Source organism: Cupressus sempervirens, chromosome 3 (genome assembly GCF_028749045.1).
Source record: "Cupressus sempervirens isolate cs-2001-9-10 chromosome 3, ASM2874904v1, whole genome shotgun sequence".
NCBI classification, from domain to species: domain Eukaryota; kingdom Viridiplantae; phylum Streptophyta; class Pinopsida; order Cupressales; family Cupressaceae; genus Cupressus; species Cupressus sempervirens.
The window spans coordinates 777,712,815-777,738,209 of record NC_143120.1 but is presented as its reverse complement, the minus strand read 5'-3'; the positions used below and the strand labels follow the sequence as shown (position 1 = coordinate 777,738,209).

General features: G+C 35.5%; 1 protein-coding gene across 10 annotated transcripts in view; it reads right to left on the bottom strand.

Moving 5' to 3' along the window:
- The window catches only part of LOC149569096 (oligopeptide transporter 4-like), a 134,596-nt gene extending 111,762 nt beyond the window's left edge, over positions 1-22,834 (bottom strand). For 3 of the 10 annotated variants that reach the window (XR_016362687.1, XR_016362686.1, XR_016362688.1), the window contains exons 1-2: positions 22,493-22,834; positions 22,315-22,403 (exon numbers count right to left, since the gene is read on the bottom strand). Coding sequence is in view for 3 of the 10 variants with exons in the window: in XM_089821872.1 (XP_089677998.1) it covers positions 22,019-22,132; positions 22,315-22,403; positions 22,501-22,618 (321 nt within the window). In the remaining 7 variants the exon portion in view is untranslated. Of the gene's footprint in view, positions 1-16,968; positions 17,803-18,023; positions 19,608-20,098; positions 20,280-21,156; positions 22,133-22,314; positions 22,404-22,492 lie in introns of those variants that run through there. The other 7 variants (XR_016362692.1, XR_016362691.1, XM_089821874.1 and 4 more) reach the window with 6 other exon arrangements.
- Positions 22,835-25,395: the final 2,561 nt, after the last annotated feature.

Below are 25,395 nucleotides of genomic sequence, written 5' to 3'. Positions count from 1 at the left end.
TAATTTGAGGGTTACAACAAATTGCTAAAGAAACTAACCAAGAGATGGGACTGTTGTACTATTATATTAAGTAGTCCCCTCCTTCCTTGTCACAACCAGATTTCTCACCTCAACCCCAAAAATCATAGAATCTTTCTCTATTTAGTCTTTTATTCACCAAGGTCTTGCCAGTAGAAGCTAGACATTTTGAAAAATGAGCATCGATAGATGTAAATGTTCTTTGCAGAATTATAAGTCTATCCAACATCTGTAATATCCTCATTTTTAGCAGGTTCCTACAGTTGGCTAGGTCAATTCACCATCATGACCCTTGTGAGCTGACAGTGGGAATTGAGGGTCTCAAGTGTGTGGTTATAAGCTTTCCAACAGCCTATGGTGTGTTTTGGCTCCATTTGAGCGACTTACTATTTATGGTAAGTCAATCTGTTGGTTCCAATGAATTCAGTTCAGTTAAAAGAGTTAAGTGATGCTCTAAGTTTTTATTTTAGGCTTCTAGTTTGAGCTCCAAGAATCTTGGAGGGAGCACTTATTTATAGTAAGTCACCTCGTCAGGTTCATTCTTTGTTTTTCAGCATCAGGATCACTTTGGTGTTGCCAAATTCTGATTCTAATGCTTCTTCAGTTGTTTTTGCAAGACAGGTGAGTTATTATTATTATTCATCTAAATACACTGAGGTTTCTCTTTTTGTTGATGTTGTTTGTCGGTCACCTCAATAACATAGCTCGTTGGAGCCAGGATGAAAAGTTTTAAATCGTGGGAACAAGAAACAGTGGCCTTACGTGTCGGAATATTAAGTTATGGTGGAAAAGGTCATTTTTTGGAGCCAAAAGCAATTAATAAATTAGATTATAGTGGCATTTTATTACATTTTAATGTTGTGTGTGGGAAGCTTCTTAAGTGAAGTTCGTTTGGGAAAATTTGTGCCAATTGGAGATTATAAATATGAGCCCATTTAATGAGTAAAGCATCCAATTATTTGTTTATCTCTTTGCTTGATATCTTTGTGACAATTCTAAGTCTATGGTTTTGTACCCTTGCTGAAGTATAAGGGTTAGATTCTAAGTATATCTTGCAATTTGTTGCTAAGGTAAAGCAAATTGTAATTGCTTCTCTATTGTATCTACTTTTATCGAGAATATGATTGAACAAGTGAAACATGGATTCTAGAGAACAAATTGAAGCCTAAATAATTAATTTTATGAGTCTACGTCCTGGCTAGGAGTTCAATATGAGTGTTAGAGGGTCGTCATTTCACTATAGGGCAGCAATTTATCAATTGAAGGGTCATGTTCACCTAAGGAGGGTTTGTGTGACATTTATGAGGGGTCGTGTTACAATTTTCAAGAGTTGCTTTCAATTTATATGGCCTGCGATATATACTATTGGGACTGTTATAGATTCACATTGAACTGCAAATTAAAAGTCAAAGCCAATCTATATTTCTAGGTTCTTAGCATTTTAATATATTATTGTTGCTACTATTTGTTTGAAACATTATTGGTAATGAATTAAAGTTGGAGCAAATCCTCTGTCTTTCATTATAATATAATTGCACAGTTCGTAGGGCATAATTATGAATTAATGTTGGCATTCATACAAACTTCTTAGTATTAAATTGATCTGAGATTATAAGTGTCCAATTGCATTCTCTAGTGTAATTTCAACAATCAAATTATCAAATTTGCAACAACAACAATAAAGACTGTAAAATGTTAGACTATTGATTAGCAAAGGAAAGTTGATGATATAGCCAGCTAGGGTCATTACAACATCCTATCAGATTTTGTCCCTTTTTGAAGTCATGATATAGCTACATTGTTCTTCTCAACTAACCACTTCTACCTTTATTTCTTGTCAATAAGGATAGGCTAGCCCTTGCTCACTCATTTTGGGCAATGCTTGCAAATCGCATTTGTATATATTTTGTACGCATATTGAAGCATAAAAATAGTGCGATTTTCATTATTCTTCAGGCTTATGCCTATAATCACATAACCGTTGAAGATAAGTAGATTATTCTCACTTCTTTCAGGTTTTTGTTTGGTCAAGAAAGACACAAGAAGAGTTCAACAGCATCACTGAGTTAACTATATCTGGATATTTGTGTTACTAGCAAATATCCTCCACAATTGTAGGAGTCCTATTGATGCAAGAGCATCCTGGGTGAATCAGTAATTGGCAATAACGACAAATATTTCGCCCATTTTTTTGCTTCAATTAAAACGAACCTCATAAAAGATTATAGCCATTGTAATGGCCCTATTTTAAGCAATTGGTAGGTAGTTAGTGAGGCTTGTCCATCATTGTGATCTTCGTCGGTTCAACATATTGCTTATGTTAATTGTTTGGATCTCTGCAAATGTAATAATATTGTTGTTATAATTGATGTTTTTCAAATGCAAATCCCAAACTCTTATAAATTTAAGAGTAGGAGACATGTCTCATGAAGAGACATGTCTTTATGATTAATCATTATTAGTTATTATATATATTACCAATATAAATCACAATATAACATATGATTTATATATATGTATAATATATTATATATATAATATAATATATAGATATATATGTATATATAATATAATACATATTTATAATATTATATATATGTAGTATAATTATAATATGTGTGTGTATCAACATTGCATCTTAGGATTAAAAAATCCAACTAAAGCTATAATCTTAACACTCCCTCTTAGCTAGGGAGGACTTGTTATGGAACACAATATGCTCTCAAGCTTATATATGGAGATATATCATCCCAATGAGATATTTATGGATATCAACAAATTCCATCAACTCACACATATATTAACATATATTACATATGGAATTTGCTTCAGTTCACTATGAGGCTAAATTTCTCAACACTCCCTCTTTAGGAAAGAGAGAATTAAAGCAATTTGATTACAAGATTTGAACACCACTTTAAGTGTGGTCTATGATAGATTTAAGTTATGGTGTCCAGCAAGATCCGGCCCAAAGATCCATAACAAATTTCATTGAATCCGGTGAAATTCGGCCCAAAGAACCCTAATAACACTTTCTTCGAGACATCCAACACATTTTGGTGCTACAAGTTAATGTAGCATATCTAGGAGATAGGTCAAACTATTGATGAGATCGTCACCTTACAATAGTTACCTTATGTTCATTATCATAACTTTCGACACTCCGAGACAACAACTTAATGTAGTATGTTAAGATAACAGGTCCAACTATTGATAAGATCATCACCTTTCAATAGCTCCCCTCTAAATGTATACATCAATGAAAGATGGTCACCTTTCATGACATAATCACAACAACATCATGTAATAACTCACATGATATCCACCATGAACCAAGTCAGAGGGTGGACCCACCATAACTGCTACTAGAGGGTGGATCAAGGGTTTTCACCTCAGACTTCTTATAGAGAAGAATACATTACAATTTTACTTAGACCTTCTCCTCATAGAGAAGATATCATTTATAAAGGATTGCACGTCAAAATTTTCCCTCTAAACATCGAGCTTGGGAAGTCAAGTCGTCTAGTTACTTCCTAAGAAGCTCTCTTTACCCAAGGATGCATGTCGAACTCACTTTGAATATATCAATCTTTTGATTTTCTAGTGATAAGTCAATACTTCCTCATGATGCACTTAAGACCATCAAAATTATGTAGTCACACACATGTATTTTTGGACTCCCTCTGAGTATCAATCTTCTAAGCTCCTACGTTGCCTTCGAATTTGAAGAAGCATCATACTCCCTCTTAATGTAGAAGAATCTCATAATCTCAATCATTAAAGATGTTTGCTTCAAAAGCCTCATTTTATCCATCTTAATCATCAAGGTCTTTGGAGCTACTATCATTCTGCACAAAATCTGGTAGCGTGTGTAAAATACCAACTTTCTTTTCCTGTAAGAACATCCTCAAACATAAAGGAAAAGATCAAAGCAAATAGCTAGTATGTATAGAAACACAAATAGATAAATGTAATACTCAAATATATGAAATACTTATCTGCACAAACATTATTGATACAAGTTGCTCCAATGAGGGTCCATATGCAACAAATCAGAAAATCATCTCCATATAAGCATTCGTCAAACAATGGGAATGAAACATTAGTTATAAATCCCCCCACAATGTAAAATTCGCACTTACTCCATTATACAAGGTTTTCAGTCACTCTTTAGTCTCATGACTACACACATGAATTTCTTTCTTCCTTAAATGCAATCTCTTATACTTCTATTGGAGTGTTTAGAATAATTGAAAGGGGTGGTGAATCAGTTATCCAAGGTCCAAATGTCTAAATAATACTTTTCAGTACTTCAACTTATACTTATGCATGCATTGATCATTCAATATCTTAAACATTTGCACATTGTTGTCCTAGGTCAAAATAACTTTGCAAAAATGTAAACATGGAATACCACAAAATCAATCGCACACGTTGACACATGGATTTTACGTGGAAACCCAATTTGGGAAAAACCACCACTAACATGCTACCAATTTTCACTCTTCTCAAGTGAGCCCTGTGAGGAGCCAACCCTCTTAAACATTACAATGCACACTATTAAATGTGACCTTGATTAAAGGATTTCAATCACCCTATTACAAGTGAGCCTTGTTAAAGGACTTTAGAACATTCCATTAGAATGTCACCCTGTTAAATGATTTACTCATGACTATTAGGTCAACCTTAGTCCAAAGGGTTTATCCAGACGGTTGTTAGAAAGTAACAATAGGACTTAAGCTTATAATAAAACAACTCACTTGCAGATTACAGATCTCTTGTTTAGTCCTCCATTATGTTTGGCATTCATCCTCTTCGTCTCTAATTGCTTGTTTACCCTTCAAGCCTTCTTGCTTAGTATGCCAACTGCAGACTCTTTCATTCACCACCATATGAAGTAACACCCTAGACTTCTTGTCTTTCTTAGGTTCACACTCTTCTCCTATTGCTTCTGACATGTTATCTCTTTATATAGAGAATTTAGATCTTTTTCCACTTAACAACAATCGTCCATCTTAGGGTTAGGTCAGATTCATTGAATCTACCCTCTTTTTGAATTTATTCCCTTCTAGAAACTTCTTTTACAATCCTCTTTGAATTCGTCTGAAAACAATTTATATTGAATTCCTTGCCACCAGCTCATCATAGTTATCTTCCACATGCTTCACACAATTCAAGAAATCAACTTTGTCGGCTCAGATTCATCAAATCTTCGATCAAACTCATTTTACTATCACTCGGCAATAATATACTATTTACTCAACAATCACTCTCTTCTGATGCTCGGCCAACACTAGGTTTCTCGGCATACACTAAGTCTTTACTAGTGATCGACACATACTAAACTTTCTTCACTCGGCACCAACTAGATTTCTCTTTGCTTGGCACAAACTGAACTTACTGCTCAGCTTCAACTAACTTTTTGCTTGGCCTGCACTAACTTTCTCGGCTTCTATTGTTTGCTCGGTCAGGCTTAGCAAACACATTTATTTACTTAGCCTTCTTCTAGTCTTTGCTCAAGTATCCTTTCATTATAGCCTTCAGTAGATAAACAATACACTATATCATCAATGTCTTACTTGGTCTTAGCACTTCTTTTATACACCATATAACTCAACCTTTCTCTAGGTTCTCTTGTTATCCTTTCTTTTCAAATCCTCTTCATCAATCAATCAAATGATAGCATTCAAACCAAATTAGCAATTATCTCACCAACAAGTAGCAGGTTTGACATCAGTGACAAAATAATGATTGTTCCATGATAGGTTTCATCAATCTTCTTCATTTCAACAATCTCCTTTCAACAACTTCTTGGTTTGTCATATTATTTCTCCACAAAGGGCTTGTGATTGATATATTATTTTCATCAGCCAATAGGAAGTTGAGTCTTAAGTTGGTAAAGCCCTGTATTAGCATTTGAGCTTGAACAGTGACTTTGCAAGAAAAAAATCATATATCATTTTGTTACAATATAAGCAAAGTATAAGCTTGCTCAATGTGTCCATTCACCAACTTCACTCCTCCATTTCCAACAGATAAAGTAATACAATCTCTCTCTCAAAACATCTTATCTCTTTCTCTCAATTGTTTGTTGGACAGGATATTAATTCCTTCTTAATGGGTTGTAAGTTTCCTCTACATCTTTTTTTTGGTTATTCTCTTTATTAATTCCACTTGGAACGAATTTCCTTTACAATGTGGGTGGTGGCATTAATTTTGTTTCATATCTTTACTATTCCTTTGCATGCATTATCATTCCCATTATCCTTTTAACTGCTCAAAAGTTTATATGCTTTGGCATTTATTCAATCCTTTCCCTTTTTAATATTTCTTCATCCCTTTATATTATAATTTGCAATGTTTGGTGATACACGAGTATTCGTCCATGCAATGAATTCTTTGTATTACTAGGGTTTACATTACTTGATAAGGTTTTAGGCATAGAAATGTTTGTCTAATATATTGAAGTGTAATACGTGTATCAATGCATCCCAAAATTAATGGTGTTGTACGTATCGAGGAATACTCCCAAAGTAGGATGTAGGAATTTCAGTATCCATTTCATATATATCGGTATATATTTCCTCCTCTTTTATGTTGGTTGTTCTTATCTTCATTACAGGTCTGGAATGGTTTAAAAGTATTCCCTAATTTGGAACTTCATTTCATCATTATAGTTGGGTTGTAGCTTTGATTCAAGTCTGATATAATTATTTAGACTCGGTTATTTCAAAATAGATATATCTAATTGCCAATTCAAAAATGGAGCTATCATTTGTCCTCTGCTGAAAGGTTGCATTACTCTTCTTTGCTGATGATATATTGAGTGTCATGATCAGAACTACCTATATTCCAGTGATGTGCAAGAACTCATATTTTACTGTTAACTTATATGTGCCTACGAACAAAATTCTAGGTATTTGAAACCTTGCAGATATCCCTATATTTATCTTCCTAGTCCGTGATGGAATAAGGTAATGATTTATCTGTGGATTAGATCATTTTTGTAAGAGTTTCCATAAGTGATGAATGTGAAGGAAACTCCCCTATTCACTAGTGTCTGTGTACATAAAGTGTGAACAGGTCATTCTGAATAATAGTATGTCTAAGTTTTGATATTCCTTGAGTATAAAGATATGTAGTTGCAGATGCCTACTCAACAGCTTCAACATTTGTTATGTAGAATTAATCAAACTCCAAGGTTCTTTCTCATTCTCTATTCCATATGTGCTTTGATTAAGATTTCAAAATGAGATTATCCTTTTCTAGTATGTGTGTCGGACTGAAATTGGGTTTCACTATGCTGATAGGGTGCTCACGCAATGATTGGGTTTGTACATGCGGCAAGTTCTTTTCAAGGTACTGTCTCATTCCTTGTCATTGATATATTCCGCCTATGTCTTTGTATCTTCTGTCATATCCTTCAATGATTGCCATGTTTGAATTTCCTTTAGAACTCTGATTGCTTGTCTGATATCAACATCTGATAGAAAAATTTCCATGGGGGTCACTTCTAATCTTTAACATTCATTATATGTGCCTTAGCCTTGTGTAGCTACCGTGCCTTCGACCATCAACATAGCTTCTATATTTATGACACGATATTGGATTTGAGTCCATGTTCCCATCCGTGGAAGTTGGTATGCATTGTGATTTATTTGTCTTGACTGTATAATACTTTAATGTCAATCAAAACTCTCCTAAATATGTGTTCAGATCTGTTCACTGAAAGATGTCATCCCCTGGGTTGCTAGTAGATATAGTTTTCACTGTATGTATTCTCTTTGATTCCCGATATCAAACCAGTAGTATTCTTTTTATATGTTCTCCGTTTGTGGCTCTGAGTATATATAAAAGGGATGTCATGATGCACATTCTCTATTTTGTATTCCAATCTCTTTTCTCTTAATTGTTCTACAACTTTTCTATTTCTTGCATTTGCGGCCTGCTGCTCTGATACCATGTTAATTGTTTGGATCTTTGCAAATGTAATAATATTGCCGTTATAATTGATATTTTTCAAATGTAGATCCCAATCTCTTATAAATATAAGAGTAGGAGACATGCCTCATGAAGAGACATGTCTTTATGATTAATCATTATTAATTAATATATATTAACAATATAAATCACAATATAACATATGATTTATATATGTTTATATATATATATAATATTACATATATCTATATAGTATAATTATAATATTATATATATATATCAACATTGCATTTTAAGATTAAATCAATCCGACTGAAGCTATAATCTTAACAACTTAAAGGGTCTATAGTAATCAAATTACTATTTTTACTAATTCAATAATGGTGATTTCCGTTTCTGGCAAACACCTATGTCAAGTTGGTGATGATATTGGCACTTTTAGTGGCTTTGGGCATAGTTACGGGACTCTGCAAATTTGAGCCAGAGTCCACATTTCCGAGGAAAATGGCCTCTGGACTTGGACTTGGCAGAGTCTTGCCAGAGTCAGCATGGACTCACCAAATCCAAGGACTCTCCTGACTCGCAAAGTCCCAAGCTGTAGACTCTCTCTGGCAGCATGACTCATAAAGTGCAAAAAATAATAAAATAAAGGGTTAAGTGAATTTTTTGTGCTTTGTATAACATCTATTTTATCTAAAAAGGTCATTCTATTCTTTGCTAATGCTTGTGATAGAGAGAAAAGAGTTGGATGTCAATCACCTACTTGCCAATAACTTTGTCCAATTTAAAAGCCTCCATCTCCAAGATCTAAACTCCAAGTTGTTAAACTTCTCCAAGAGAACTCTACTCTGATAACAATTGTTGGAAGTATAAATTGGAAACCAAGATACTGAGGGGGGGTGAATCAGGATCTATAATACTTTAACTTTTTCACAATATCAATGCATTCACCACATTTGCCATCTCCTATCCAATTGCTTATGCATGCATAACTTATAAAATCAAACTATAATAACATATAGATCTAATCTATCAATCACATGCATGAAATGTAATCACATGACACAAAGATTTTGGTTACCCAGAAACACTTTGAGGTGAAGGTAAAACTAGGGTGGGGATGACACCCACAAATCTTCACTACTGCAGTAATAAAGTTAACCTATTAGGGTAACAATGTTTGACCATATCCAATGATCTACCCTATGAGTGGTCTGCCCTGTTAAAAGCTTTCGCAATTCTTAGATCTCACCCTGTTAGAGGATTTCACACTTACAACAAAGTAAGAACTCTATTACGAGATTTACAAAGATCTGTTAAGACCACTCTATTAAGAGATTTACCCTAACTTAATCTGTTAAAATTGATTCAGTACCTGATCCTCGGTCTGCTCTGATAGGTTGTTCTTGGATCTCCTCTTTCCAATCTGATATGATCTCTAATCTGATATAGCTTTTCTACCCTTCACTACTTTGACTACGTTGCTTGCTCTATTCTGGAATTAAAAAAACTCTTTTGCCTCTTTTGCAATGTCCACATATTCACACTTGAATCGCGTGAATAGCTTGTTTGCTCATCTTTTTCTCTATCTCTCATATCCTATATATTGAAAATAGGTCTAGATCAGCTCTATTTAAAGATTTCATAAAGAGTTTTCTAGATGCTTCCTTGTTTCGCCTCTCTATCAGAATCGTTCATCACAGAGCATAGGGATCAGTGATCCACATCTAAAATGCATAAAACTCTCTATAACAAACTCTACAAGTATTAAATATCTTGTCTATGTTGACCTGAAATGGTTCACCTCAAAGTTTGTATCATTCCTAACTTGAATGTAAATTTTGTGTTGCTTGGCACTTAATGTTTTTGACACTCGGCATTCATTGTATATGTTGTTGACACTCGGTTTCTACTATGCTCGGCACCTTCTGATAGCTCAGCTTCAATATGCTCGAACTACTTGGTTAACATTAGACTCAGCTTACATTGAAAATACTTGACGACCAAAGACTTACTCGGCTCCTATAGAGCTCGGTATCTACAAGTTTATATGTCTTTACATGACTCGGCCTATTTAGAGTGGCTCAATCACAGTGATGATCGTCTGACTTTACCTAGTATATGACTAAGTGTTTGACACTAATAGACAACAATAATTAATGATATCAACAAGATGACCATATTTCAATAGAGGATTGATATAAATAAATGGTCAGGATTACAATTGCTTGGTAAACAAACATGTCAATAGGGGACATGGCAACTTGGGATGACCTAAAAAAAGCATTCCAGGAGGAGTTGAGATTGCTCTATGACAATAATGACGAAGTGGTAGCAGAAATCTACAACACAAAGAAAGAGAAAAATGACACCACACAATCCTATTACCATAAGTTGAAAGAACTCATCAACAATTTGGACAACCAACCTATGGATGGCTTGAAGAAAAGGTGGTTCATCAAAGGGTTGAAACCCTCCCTCTGAAAGAAAATGAAGGTGCTACCGCCATCCTTGTACACAGTGGTCTACAATTGGCCAATGAAAATTGAAAGTGAAAACAAGACATCGAAAGGAAAGAAACAAACTACTGGCAATGATAGTACAAATGGTGAGAGCAAAGGGGAGTCCTACACGATACAGGCCCTTCGGAAGGACATTAAGGATGATAAAGGAAATGTGAGAAGAGAAGGATACTACCAAGGAAGAAAAAGCTAAGGAACTATGGTGTATCGAGTGTAAGAATGAAGGGCACACCAAGACTAACTGTACCAAGAAACTATTCTATGACATCTGCCAAGTATTGGGATACTCAATTAAGAAGTGCTCATACAACCTAAAAGCAATAAGCACATAAGTGCTCTTTACCCAACAAGAGCAACTCCACCTACAACACCGCCATGAAAAATGAATAATAATGCTACATCTGATGGAAACCGTAATAATGGACGATGAGGCAACAATAACAATAACAACACATCAAGAAGCTGCATCTAGTAAGAAGTCAAGGGATGGCCCACGATAGAATGTCACATATGTAATGAGTCACTTTGCCCAAGACAGCCAAAGCAAACAAGGAGGCGGAAGCATGCTTTGCAAATGGTGTGGTCCTGGTAATCGTGAGGATGTTGGCTGCCCTAAAAGGAAAGGGGTAAAATTGATAAATGTCACAAGATTTGAGGAGGTCCTAGCAATCACAAGGTCCCAGAGGAAAAAATTCACGTACCCTAATCCCTTGTATAGAGAAAGAAAGGTTGAAGGAAGCCAGAATGGAAACAGAACTAGAAATGAAGGAAGAACGGAGTTGAACGCATGCTAACCACCACTATTGTAGATGGAGGATTAGGTGTAAATGTACTTCTAGAAGAAACATGGAATGCCCTTGGTAAACGTATACTTTGGCCGCAAACCTTCCACTTGGTAGGTGTCAACCAGCATGGAAATAAAACCAATCGGGACGCTCGTGGCACATAAGGCTGTTATTGGAACCCAACAATTCCTTCTATATTTTGTTGTCATCACTTTAGAAAGGAAGGAGTATGATACACTACTCGGCAAGGTATGGCTCGTCACAATGAAGGCCAACTATAATTTGAATAAGAACACTCTCTCCATCAAGAGCAAAGGGAACAAATATGTCATTAACCTCCGAAACTAAACAAGACAAGAGTTGACATCAAACTTGGAGTCAGAAGGAGGAGAGTTCGACAGGGAAAGAGGGATGGAATCGAATGATGAGGGGGTTCTAAGACTAGAGGATTGTTCAGAAGACACAATGAGTTCCCTAAATGGACTATTCCACTGGAAAATGGAAGATTATTAAGTCCTTCATCCAAGTTGTAACATATTGGAGATCCTAGAGACAAACAAGAAAGAAAAGGATACCTACTCCCTAGAGTACAAGGATTACAAGGAAGGTTTGGCAAGGGTGGATGATACCGAGGCCCACCAGCTCAAATGAGACAAGGCTGGAAAATATGAAGAAAAAGCAGCACAATGGAGGCAAAATGAAGGCAAAAGGGGACCCACAAAGAAGCTCAAAGCAGGAATATAGGATAGGATGATGAAGAAAATAAAGAAAAAGAACCTTATAAATTTAACGGGAAGTTTGCAATAGTCAAAGAGTTATACCAAAGACCACAAAAAGGAAGGAAAATAAACAGTATGGGACTTTCATGAAAATTTATTTGAGAAAAAAATCAAAAAATCAAAGCAAGGAAGATGGGAATACAAGGCAAATGGGTCGGAAAAATAAGGGGTGATGAAGCAATTATTAAGGGACTTATATTGAAGGGAGTTATAAGGAAAATAATGCCAAACAATAAAAAGGGAAAAGAATGAGAAAAATAAAGAGAAAATAAAAACTCCAGTATTCCAAACAAAAAGGATATATGCCATTAAAACCCCAAGGGTGGGAAAGTGTTGTACATTGAGACCATTTCAAGGAGTGACCAATTATGAAGGAGGGAAAAGGTTGGGAAGAGGCACCCAAAACCAAAGAGGGAGGAAGAGAAGGAGGGTAAAAGTTGGGAAGAGGCATCCAAAACCAGAGAGCGAGGAACAGAGACAAAGTTACTAAAGGAAGCAGCAGTACATCTAAATCATTATCCGTATACCGTATGGCCAAGAACAAGCAACATTATTATATAAGTTGTACGGGTGACAAGGAAAGAGTCAAGTGCACAGCAAGTTGTACGAACAAAAGACTAATTTCTATGTCATTTGTACTCAACATACAGGGTGTAAGAGTACAACTAGTTGTATGACAAACAATACAAGGTGTTGAGATCTATCTGTACAGTTTGTACAAGTATAGGACAACATTTCTAGCATTTTCGTGCAGCCCATATGGGTACAAGAAAACATTCACCTTCGCGGTATACAGATGCAAGATAATTTGTGTACGGGAAGTAAGTTACAAGAAAGCCAAGTAGGGGAAGTTGTATGCCATAGGAAGACCTCCTGTATTGGTACATTTCATATGGACCATATGGGTGGAAGAGTTAGCCAGCCTTCTGTAAATGTCATGTGAGTGAAAGAAGGTAGGATGACACTCACGTATACAAGCAAAGGGAAGATTAGATACTATACGGGCAGAAGTAGATGCATGAGCGTGGTGAAATCAACTAGGGAAGGCAACTGCAATACAAACCATTTCATTGGGAAGTGGGAGAAGGTCGTACGAATGGGAGTTGTATAAAGCAAAAAGATGGCAGGATGTAGAAGCAAGATGGCAATTGGTGGTCGAATGGAAGTTGACAGAGGAGAGATGACATTGGAAAAAATCAAGAAAATGATGTGCACCATGGAGTTCTGTGTCGTTTTGAAGGTGCTAATTTTATCTTGGTGATGGGGCACTACTTGTCAACCCTGCTCTATACCATGACAAGGAGCACTCCTAGGGCACTATACCTAAACCCTACGAAGGGCGCTACCCCTCAACCCTATGATGGGCATTGCCCCTCAATCCCGTTGGGGGCATTGCATGTTAATAAAAACTATTATGCTATGAAACATATATTATTTTGTCAATGGCGTAATGTGATTCTATGTTACTCGTGCTATTGTTCTATTTCGTTTCTCTTGTATTAGGCAATCCTATTGAATCTATATATACTGTACAATCTCTGCCAACTTAGGTATCTAAAAATAATGCAATTACAACATGAATAATTTTTCAACAAGGAAAAAGAAACTTGATACATTCAAGATAAAGACTTACATGAATCAAGGTCAAGCCTTCATCAACTACAGGTGTGGATAGGTTTGAATTTAAAAACAAGGAGTTTATGGACAAGTTCAAGTTCAAATTTAAGAACATCATGTGTCCATATCACAAGGCAATTCTCCACTTGATTAAATGCTTGAAGAATAGGATTGTCTTATAGGGAAATAAACTTGTCCCTATTATTTTATATAGGGACTTCAGATTGTCCCTATCCAAATGAATTTTCCACTAGCTAGGAAAGATATGCAAAAAAGCAAAAGGGAGACATTTTATGGAGACTTCATTTTGACCTTGACCCTATCAATTTTTCACCAAGAGAATGAGCAAGAATCAAAGCAAGGATTGAACAAGAAGCATAAAATCAATTAATCCCTTAAACAAACATATTTCCACCATAGGTGACTACAAGGAGGATTGTAGAGTGATTGTGAAAGAGAAAAGATTCCCTAACAAGATGACGAAAAGGTTTGAGACATCAAGAAGGCTACCAAGAAGATTCAAAGGAAATAAGAGAAGGTTCAAATTCAAAAGATACGATTTGTAGTCAAAGGAAATTCAAAGGGACCCAAACATCACGAGGATGATCAAATAATGCAAGAAAGAAAGTTCTACAAATAAGAAAATACCCATCATCAAGAGTTCAAGGGCATGAAGATTTACAAGTCCATGATCAATAGAGGGAAACCCATCACTTCAAGAAAGCTGAGGTATATAGAGCAATTTCAAGTACAAGTTCAAAGAGAGAATTTCCTCAAGAAAGAGGATGAAGAATTGAAGCAAGGATCAAAGGTGAGCGAGCTAAGGTGACATGTAGTCATCATTCAACCAATCAGAGAGATCTTTCGAGATCATCCAATCAGAATAATTCACAAATGAACATGTGGAACATATTGTTTTCTCATCAATTGATCCTCAAGGGATAGAAAATGTAATTTTCTCGTTGGCCCATATGTTGGTGTCTTGTTTTTATTGGTTGTTTGTGGTTGGCCTAATTAAGGTTTGTCATGGATTAATCTAGGCCATTGATTTTGATTTAATCCTGGTCGTTCATTGTATTTGCGGCTCCTATGTATACCCCACTCTTCTCGTTTGTAAAAAGATAGACTTGAATTATTGTCATAATATTATCAAAGTAATTACTAATTCATTGTTTGTCTTCATAGTTAATTACTTGTGTTTCTTTGGAGTATTGTATGCTTAATTCATTTCCTTACTTAGAATAGGATTTCATTTCATGTTGAGTAGAAGTATTGTTTAGTTTAATGAAAGTGATTGTGGATGCATCTTTGTTGAACTCCCTTAGACCATAACACTAGCTGCTTACTGATTGTAAGTTTGTTTTGTGTGGGCAACTAGCATATTCATAAACCTTAACTTTGACTATTGCTTGCACATTGATATGCATTGATGTATGGTATTACTAGAATGGCAATAGTTTGAACATGTCAGATTTACCTTAGGAGATCGCACAAGCTTGGTTGACGTCACTGGTTAAACTCAAACTAGTAGAGTCATAAAGGCATTCATCATCTCTTACATTCTAGGAGCAGAATAGCTTTCTAAACCCTTTCCATTTGTAGTTTATTTGGTCGGAAGTGATTGAAGTTGTTAAAGCAGTTGATATCCATTGAATGAACAATGTAAGTCCATTTGTGATACCCAACAAATCACATCACTATACCTGAGTGAAAGTCCACAATAAGAAGGAACATTGAGGTTCTCATTTGATCACACAATCCATATACATTGTTTAGCATATGAGCATCCTTATTCAAAAGAGAGTTGGAGATTCAATGTTTTGTCCTAGAGTACTAAGTATTCAATTTTGTATGTTGTAGTGGCTAAAAAATCACATCAACACTACCTCCACATGCCTAAACACTTCATTACATGTTACCTAGTATGTTTTTGTTATATTTATTCTTTAAAAACATGAGTTTCATTTTTGAAACATTGTGAGGGCCCCTTAAACTGAGCAAATAAGTTCTAAACCTGCCATTCCTATCAGTTTTTCCAAAATTGTCCAAAAAAGTAAATAGGGGTTTAAGTTAGACATTATTCTCAATGGGTCTTATGAGAAAAGAGGGGATAATAGATGTTGTCTCTACCTCATCTATACAAACCTACATCAGCAAATATTTTCCTTTTATGAAAGCAAGAGCTTCTTGATGTTAATGATTTCCAAAGTAGAGTAGAAGAAGCCCACAATGAAGACTCGTGACAATTTAAGTGGGCTTAACCCTGGAAGAAACTTCATGCTTCACCCCTGTAAGTATTACCTAGATGCAATGAGTGCTAAGTGTTTGATTCATTTTCATGAGACGGGTTCTTTTGAACCACATTAATGATACATGGGTGAATGAGCTTGACTAGAAAAATACACAATTGAATCCTAATAGCAATATCAAAATTTCAACTTGTTGAGGAAAATATGTCCTTATCAACTACTGAGCTAAACGGCCTCTATAATAAATGACTCGTAAGGCACAACACTTGTTGAAGGTTTTGCACATGAAGTGGCAAACTAAGTGGGCTTGACCTTGGAAGAAACTCCATGGGTAAGCACGCTTGAGTGGGTTGTTACTAGGATGGGTGATCTCCCGAGAAGACCCGGTGCTTCACCTCTATGAGCATCACCTAGATGCAATGAGTGTTAAGTGTTCCATTCATTCTCAATAGATGGGTTCTTGTGAACCACTATTCATGACACGAGTCAATGAGTTTGACTCAAAAACTACACAGTTGAATCCTAGTAGCGATATCACAATTTGGCTTGTTATGGAAAACATCTCCTACTTATCAATGAATAGATAGCCTTATATATTCGAAGGACTACCTATGAATTTCACCTTATTAACTATGTAACATGAAATAATAATGATAGAAACTCATCAAGATGATAAACAAAAAAATGTATGCAACACAACTGAAATGGAAAACTATCAAACAACAATCATTGATTTTAATGATTGCCCAAACTTAAATGCTTTCATAAAAGTACTGAATTTTAACATTGATGTCAATGATTGTCACCCTAACATTTTTTACTAATAGTTGACAATATTGCTAGAATGATATTCAAAATGAATCTAACACCTTATAAATTCAAGCCTAGTTCTAGATTACCCCTACACACACACATATAGATATTCTCATAAAATGAATACAACTATACAAACCAATGTATAATGAATCAATAACTTAATCGATACTAATAAATTGGAAAATAATCATATTAGGCAGATAGATTAAGTTTAATTAGATGACAGTGGCTAAAGAAGTACCTTGGTGTGCTGCCAAGACGCCCTTGCAATAGAGCTCAATGTAAACCATAATGCAATCCCTGTGGTCATTTCACGTTTCTCTATATGCAGGCATCTAGATTGTATCAGGGATGTTCTTCCAGCATAAGACATCTGGGTTTTATCAGCCACAATTTCGCAACCTTTTTCGGATGGATTCCACAGACCTTGGCTGCAAGAATTAATTTAATGAAAGGGCTATACAAGGTACAAGGTTGTACTAGTGGCTGGGTGATTGCTTAGGGGCTGGCACGATTTTCTGTGGCTTGGCATTTAGATGTTGAGTGCATCATCTATCTTTTTTGGAAGTTCCCAGACTTGTATTGATGATTTCTGCTGTTTGGAACTGTTTTTTGCTCGGAATAAAGTAGATAGGATATGTTGATGAATTGCGCCTAGAGGCATCTTGCTGTTCCATTCTGTGCAGGTGTGAGCTAAAATTCAGTCAAGTTCTCATTTTGTTTATTAGTGGCTGAGTGTAATATTATTTGTTGGGCATGAAGGAAGAGATAGTAACAAGTTGGGATAGGGCTCTAATTTGAAAACATTAGAAGATAAACAAATTTCATACTTCTGTTGTACTCAGCAGCCTTTTACAGTTTGGTTTCAACACCCATCACTGCTGTACCACCCTTTCCATACATCTATATGACAAACTTCATCTTGAACTTCAACTTTGTCGACAAACAAACAAGCTGTCATATCAAGGCATTTGTTGCTTGTAAAGATTTCATGCATTGGTTTGGTTTGCAATAAACTTTCCAGCAGCAAGTTTATCACCACGCTCATGCTCATGCTTGTGCTCATGCATCAAGCCTGAAAACAGTACAAGTTTAACTTTATTCAAAGCAAAAACATCATGATAGAATATAACATCAGAGATAATATATTGCCAAGCATATCAGAAATTGTGATAGTGGAAACAATCCATTTCATATTCAATTGCTTTGAGTTCATTGTAGCTTCATTTGTGAAATTTGAAAAAAAAATAAGGGGGCAAATATTACAAATGGATTCAAAATAAAGAGGAGATGTACCTGATACTTGTTTCTTTTCAGTAATGAATCCATGAGATAGATGCATTCCCATTTGGCAGGTCCAACCCCTAAATGTTAGGCAACAGTTTGAAGATAGCCTTCACTTCTACATCTCAAGATCATCACAAAGGAGAACTTCATCAACAAAGGTCCAAATTCAAATTGTTTAGGTTACAAGTACACCATTATAAAATGGTGTGTATGGAGAGATGTGTAGATAATAAATTAGCTAGAGAGCTAGATAATTGCCCAATACCAACAACCCATTTACTATATACTAGAAACCTAGGACTCTGTTTTCCTAGAATATTTTTGTGTTCTTGTTTAATGATTATTTGTTCTGGGTTTGGTAATTGATTCATTTTCTTCATATAAAATAGATATTTAGAGCTGATCCTAGATTTCTTCCCAGCAAATAGAAGATCGGGCTTCTTCAAGATTAATAACTATTCAAAGTTTTCACTTACTTCTACGAGACTCCATCCTTGTTTGAGCCCCAGAGGTCAGTCATCTAGTCCAATGAGAATAAATGCTTTTTCAGTAATTTTGTTAGTAGGTTCGACAAAACTATACAAATAAATCATTATGCCTTAAATTGATTGTTGAGAGACCTTGGTGTTCAGAGCTGGGTTATCAACAAAATGGATATCAAGTAGCTGATTACCACTTGTAAAAAGAATACCTTAAATTTGTACCTGAATTCTATATATACCCAAAAGCATCAGTGTCAGTAACATTGAGTTAGGAAGCTAGCGGAAATCTATGTTTGATAGATTTTTCTGTTTGAAAAAGCTTATTTGATGATATCACTCACATTAGCCCTTGTAGAGGACAGGAAAACAAAGTCTCTGTTATCTTGTGAAGAAAGATTCAACATTCAACCAATTGACTGAATTGAGTATGATTCAAATGAAATCGTACCTTTTTTAGGCATAAGCTATGTCAAAATCTATCTTTAAAAAGATTCTTTTTACTGACTTCGTTCCACAAGGACATGTCCCCCCAAAAAAGTTTGCATGCCCTATAGGGAAACGATTCCAAGACGTGGAAACTTGGGAGAAACGTCCCCCCACCGAACCACCACCTCTGCCACCTTCATTGGTGATGCCCCTAGGTCACTTGCTATATTGCACATGCCATTACATACTAAATACAATCTTTGACTTCAGAAAATTAGTTTGGCATTCATTGGGTGCTTGCAGAGATGTTATATTGCAGACTGCCTTGAATATTTCAATTCACTTCAATTTGTATATCAGTGCCACCCCCTCCACCACTACTTTGTTGTCATCCCCCCTGCTGTCAAAATCCATCTTTAAAATGATATTTTTTGATTGGCTTTGTTCCACAAGTACAGGTCCCAAAAATAAACTTGGGGACTTGGAAGGAATGGCCCCCCACAGAACCACCACCTCTGCCACCTCCATTGGCAGTACCCTAGGTCGCTTGCTATATGGAGTATGCCATCACATACTAAATGCAATCTTTAACTTCAGAAAATTAGTTTGGCATTCATTGGGCACTTGCAGAGATGTTATATTGCAGATTTTGACTTGAGGATTTCAATTTACTTCAATTTGTATATCAGCAGCACCCCCTCCACAACTACTCTGCCCTCCTCCCCCTGTCATCCCCAAATTCAGGCCCTTGGTGCCCTGTCTCCAAAACCTGTCCCCTCATTCCCGCATCCCCCAATTGGGAAACTTTGTGGAACATTGCTCTTCGATTCAATACCTTCCCATACAGTGATAGTATAATTTCAGACCAGTTTGCTACCTTAAATAATTATTACCATCAGCAGCTCTTTCTTTGGCAAGGATTTTAGTAAAAATGCTTTTAGAAACATTCAAAAAGGTAATAAGATAACAACCACCTGCATTCTCTATTTTTGAAGCCCTGTCAAATGTGTCTGATCAGTGCATCGACTAGCTTGCCTATGATTCTTATTTTAATGGGTTTCTCAAAATCTTGAGTAAGAGATTAATTTTCCTGTACTGTTAAATCCAGAAACACAAATTTTAAAAGTTAAATCTTTTTGGTATGTTTTGCTTTAGCACTACTCAGAGACCACAGCATCAACTCAATAAATATGATTTATTTTTTAAGAAATTCTGAAAATAAAAAATTGGTTACATGAAAGATGAATTAGCATTTCAAACACCTGAACAGTTGATAGTAGGTAGTCCACCACATCCAGTGATGAACCTCTGACAGGGACACCAAGAACAGAAATTGTAATCATTGAAGTTATCATACCTGCGGTATGAGTTAATTGTTTCATTAATAAATATTTAATTAGCCTCCTCACATTTAATTGATAAAATATACAGTCTCAATGCAAACAAACTTCTTGCACAATTCTATCAAAACATGCAGCCAATTCAAAGTACAAAGAACAGGGAAAATGATTGTCTTTTATTATTTTATATTGACACTATTGTATTACTAGTTCTAGCAGCCAACTAGAGCCTCGTTTTGTGCAGAATTTTGGCTATATCAAGAAGGGTGCATGCTACAGAGCTATATGGCAATGTTCTAAGACTCTATAATCATATTTGTGTGGTTACACTTGTAGAAAACAGATGGCAAATGTTATATTATGTAGACAACCATGAAACAAATGTAAGAAATTCTTTGAATGTTTATGGTGAAGACGTCCTTGGGCTTAATTATAGAGCAGTCTCTTAGCTTACAAACTACATTCATAATGAACCATGACAAAGTATTTTTATTTACAAGAATGGGATCAACCCTAGACAAAAAGAAAAGTACATAATTACAAGGTTGCACCCAAAGAAAATAGAAGAAAGAATTTAAATTGAGAACACCAATTTTAAACTAATATTTAAATGTAAAGGTGCATGATAAAGATCCATAAGAAAATTGTGGATGAACTTTTTGGTTCTCTCTTCATCGCACAAAATTTCTACTCACTATAGAAAACGAAGAAACCTTACTTCAAGGTATCTGTGAATGCATATCTCATAGCAAACCATACTTTAGCTATCCAAAGCCCTAAACCAGACCTAGTTCATGCAATTTTTACCAAGATTACATCTTAATGAGCTAGTTAAAAATTCCATGGACAAAGGCTGTTATATTTACTTAGTCAACCACATGACAGCTCAACAACCGAACTCTCGGATAGGTGACCCCAGTTGCTACACATATGTTCACTTCTTATGATACTGAATGGTTGTGATTATGATTTTTGCATCTTTTGATTGAGTTCAAATTATATGCTCCTCCCTTACTTGTGTTTTAAATGCACACCAATTGATTGAGAAACGTTGTCCAAATGTAGGGTAAATTTACAAGTTAAAATTGTCTAGATGACTGTTATTCTAAATAAATTTGTGAGAATTGTCTCAGTCTCTGTAAGTCATCGTGAAAAACAGTGTGTTCTACTGTGTGAGAGATTTTTGCAGGAAATTGCTCAGAATTGAGGCTTCTGTGAACGTTGACGAATTTGGTAGCTAATGATATTGGAGGAAAAAGATGATATTGGTGGCTACTGTTCTCAAACAAACCCATGATTGTTGGCATCCACATTCACAGGTGTGCTGCAGTCAAATTCCCTAGGAGGGGTTGTCCAGGTGATTCAGCTGATCCAGAAATTCTATTTTATTGGAGGAGGAATCATCCCATATTTCTAAACAATAAAGTCATCAAGGTCTAAGCTATGCATACCCGAGAAGGTCTGTGTTACCTAATTGGATATCGACTCAAAACGGGTAGACCAGTAAGATGTCCACGTTCTCTTGCATCTTCTACTTATATAACAAAATTTATGAAAAAGAAAACAAATTATTACATACCTTAATTTTAGGCAAGTCCACGAAATTCTCGACTAGGGCTAGTTTAGGATAGCCGTTGCATTCCAGATCCAATTCACTTTGCTGTCATGGAACGAGACCAAACCCAGCATACCCATTATATGCTCATTAAGGTGGAAAATAAATAACCAGGAAATACGGAGTAACAAAAGCTGCAGGTCATTGCGACAGAGAATAACTCCCCACGAGATGTGACATTTCTATTGTCCTTCTCGTGCAATGGCGAACAAACACCAATTCAGGCGATGTGCAATCCCCAGCATAAAATTCCAACTAAACAGGGTATGATCCAATAATAAACAGTACAGAAACAGAGGAAGTGCTTATTGAACTAGTAAATGAATCTAATGAGACTGAGCATATCTAGACCTTAATAGAATCACCTCCCAATTTAGTAAAAATCAATAACATCGCCAAGAAGTTTGCAAAAATTAAATGAAGCATGGTGAATTTACCCGAAGAGAGACCCTAACCAGAGTGGACGGCCACCACATGTGTGCAGTCTCAACAACATGCTTTCTCAGAAGTCCAGTCCTCCGAAAACCTGCATTGCCCCATGGATTACAAAAAGAAATCATAAATCAATTCACAAACATAGAGTATAATTACTTGTGCGGCGACTGTGAGGAGCACCTGGCCACCTGCTTTTGCAAAGATTGTAATGAGAACATGTTCTTTCATATTGAAAGAGCCAGCATTCAATGAGAAGAAACCCAATAGTGGCGCTCTATATTTTGTAGTGGGCAGAACCGAGGCCATGAAAACAGGAGACAAGATGTATCTTGTAGGAAGCGCTGCCACTCTATATCTCTGTCCTAAGCAGACAGAGGCTCCTTGGTTAGCCACATAATTGAATCAGCGAAACGACAGTTAAGCATGAGAGCGGTAAATATGCTATTCTGCTTTTTCTTTTCCAACGGTACGATGAAAAACATCTCGCACGCAGAAGAGAGCCGTTTGGTTCGCTGCGCACGAGGTCGTTTTTTTCGTTTTCTTTGATTTTTAAAAACATCATTCCTTAAACACTTGCAATGAAAGGAGGTGCAATGTGTCTTTAGTAGTAAATGTATGTGAGGTAATTTATTGGAGCTTATAAAATTAAAGGAAGGAAACAAATCGTAGTGATAATAGCTATTATATATTAAAGAAAAAGGAAGGAAACAGATCAAGAGAATGATGGTAAAGGTCTACACATTCCTAATGATAATAGTCATTACTCTAGGTAATAGTAATAGTCTACACATTCCTAATGATAATAGTCATTATTTGTAAGGGTAAAGTGTTCACACTCTTAATGATAATAGTCATTACACATTAGTGGCAACTATTTGTCAAATAATTATAACTAGTTGAGAGAGAGAAGGAGTGAGATATTACGCTGACATTTATCATTCTCGAGGCACCTATTTTCATTTAATATCAAGGTTATATTTATGAAAATAGGTGCCTCGAGAATGATTAATAGCAGCACTATATATATACACGTGTGTGTGTGTGTGAGCTAGTGGCAGTCTCATTGCAACAACAAAAAACAATATTTATTATTCTATTTTGATAAGGTTGGTATCAATTATTCTTCAACATTTTTTTTTTTATTCTATATATCATGTTCAATTTGCATTACTTTAAAAAAATTACTTTAAAGAAATTGTTATGTAAAATGTTATAGTTAGGAGTAGAGTTATAGTTAGGGTTAGGGTGAGGACTAGGATTAGATTTAGGGTTATAGTTAGTGTTTGAGTTAGGGTTAGGGTTAGATTTAGGGGTAGAGTTCGGGTTGGGGTTAGATTTATGGTTAGGGTAAGGGTTAGGTATAGAGTTAGGGTTAGGGTTAGAGTTAGTGTTATTTTAGGGGTTAGAGTTAGGGTTCTAGTTAGTGTTAGAGTTAGGGTTAGGGATAAGGTTTGGTTTAGATTTAGGGTTAGGGCTAGAGTTAGATGTTACGCTCAGGAAACACAATTGGAGAAAGGGTTAGATTTAGAAGTTGGGTTAGGGTTATAGTTATAGTTGCATGCATGATTAGGAAAAGGGTTAAGGCTAAGGTTATAATTATAGTAATGGTCTAACATGTAGTTGTTTAACATTTTAATTAGGATTACAAATGGCAATATATTAGGGTTAGGGTTTTAGATTATATGTACTTTTATAGTTAAGCTTTCTATAAGATTTGGGCAAAGGTAGTGGGTAATGTAATCGATTGGAATACAACTATGGTTATAGTTGGAGTTAATGTTAAAAAATGGTTACATTCAGGGGCAACCTTATGATAAGTTCAATATGTGGCTAATTTGCAATGTTTCAACCCACATATATCTTCTTTGATGATATAGTGATTTTTATTATAAGTTATAGTTGTCTTTTGGATGCATTTGATTTTGTTAAGATTGTTTGTGTTTGTATGGCTAAGTTTAATTATATTCCTAAGGTGAAGCTTATGGTTAGGGGTAGTGCTTGTATTACAATCAAGTTTAACTTGTTATTGTTGCACTTAATGTTAGTGTTAGGTTATCAAAAAAGTTAAGGGCAGTGCTTGTATTGAAATTATAGACAATTGTGTCGTTACAATTATAGTTAGTGTTAAGGTAACTATTATGTTTCATGTTGTAGTTAGTCTTTGGGCTACATTTTATTTTTTAATTCTATATATGGTGTTCAATTTGCATAACTTTACATTTTTTTAAGGATATTGTTACGTAAAATGTTATAGTCAGGAGTAGAGTTATGGTTAGTGTTAGGGTAAGGAGAAGATTAGGATTAGAGTTAGTCTTTGAGTTAGGATTAGGGTTAAATTTAGGGGTAGAGTTAGGGTTGGAGTTAGATTTAGGGTTAGGGTAAGGGTTAGGTATAGAATAAGGGCAAAGATTAAATTCAAGGTTAGAGTTAGAGTTAGGGCTATGTTAGGGGTTAGGGTTAGAGTTAGGGTTAGGGTTAAGGTTAGAGTTGGATTTAGAGTTAAGGTTAGGAATAGGGTTAGGTTTAGATTTTGGGTTAGGGTTAGAGGTAGGGTTAGAGTTAGAGTTATAGTTAGATGTAAGGATCGGGATAGATTTAGAAGTTGGGTTAGGGTTATAGTTACACACATGATTAGGAGTAGGGTTATGGTTAAGGTTATAATTATAGTAAGGGTCAAACATGTAGTTGTTTAAGATTATAATTAGGGCTAAAAATAGTAATATATTAGGGTTAAGGTTATAAACTGTATGTACTATTATAGTTAAGCTTTCTATAAAACTTAGGAAAAGGTAATGGGTAATGTAATCAATTGGAGTGCGACTATAATTACAATTACAGTTACAGTTAATGTTTAAAAAATGCTTACATTTAGGGGCAACCTTATGATAAGTTCAATATGTGGTTTTCAATGTTTCGACCCACATATCTTCTTTGACGATAAAGTGATTTTTATTATAAGTTATGGTTGTCTTTTGGATGCATTTGAATTTTTTTGTATTGTTTGTATTTGTATGGCTAGATTTAATTATTTTCCCAAGGTGAAGGTTATGGTTAAGGGTAGTGCATGTATTCAAATCAAGCTT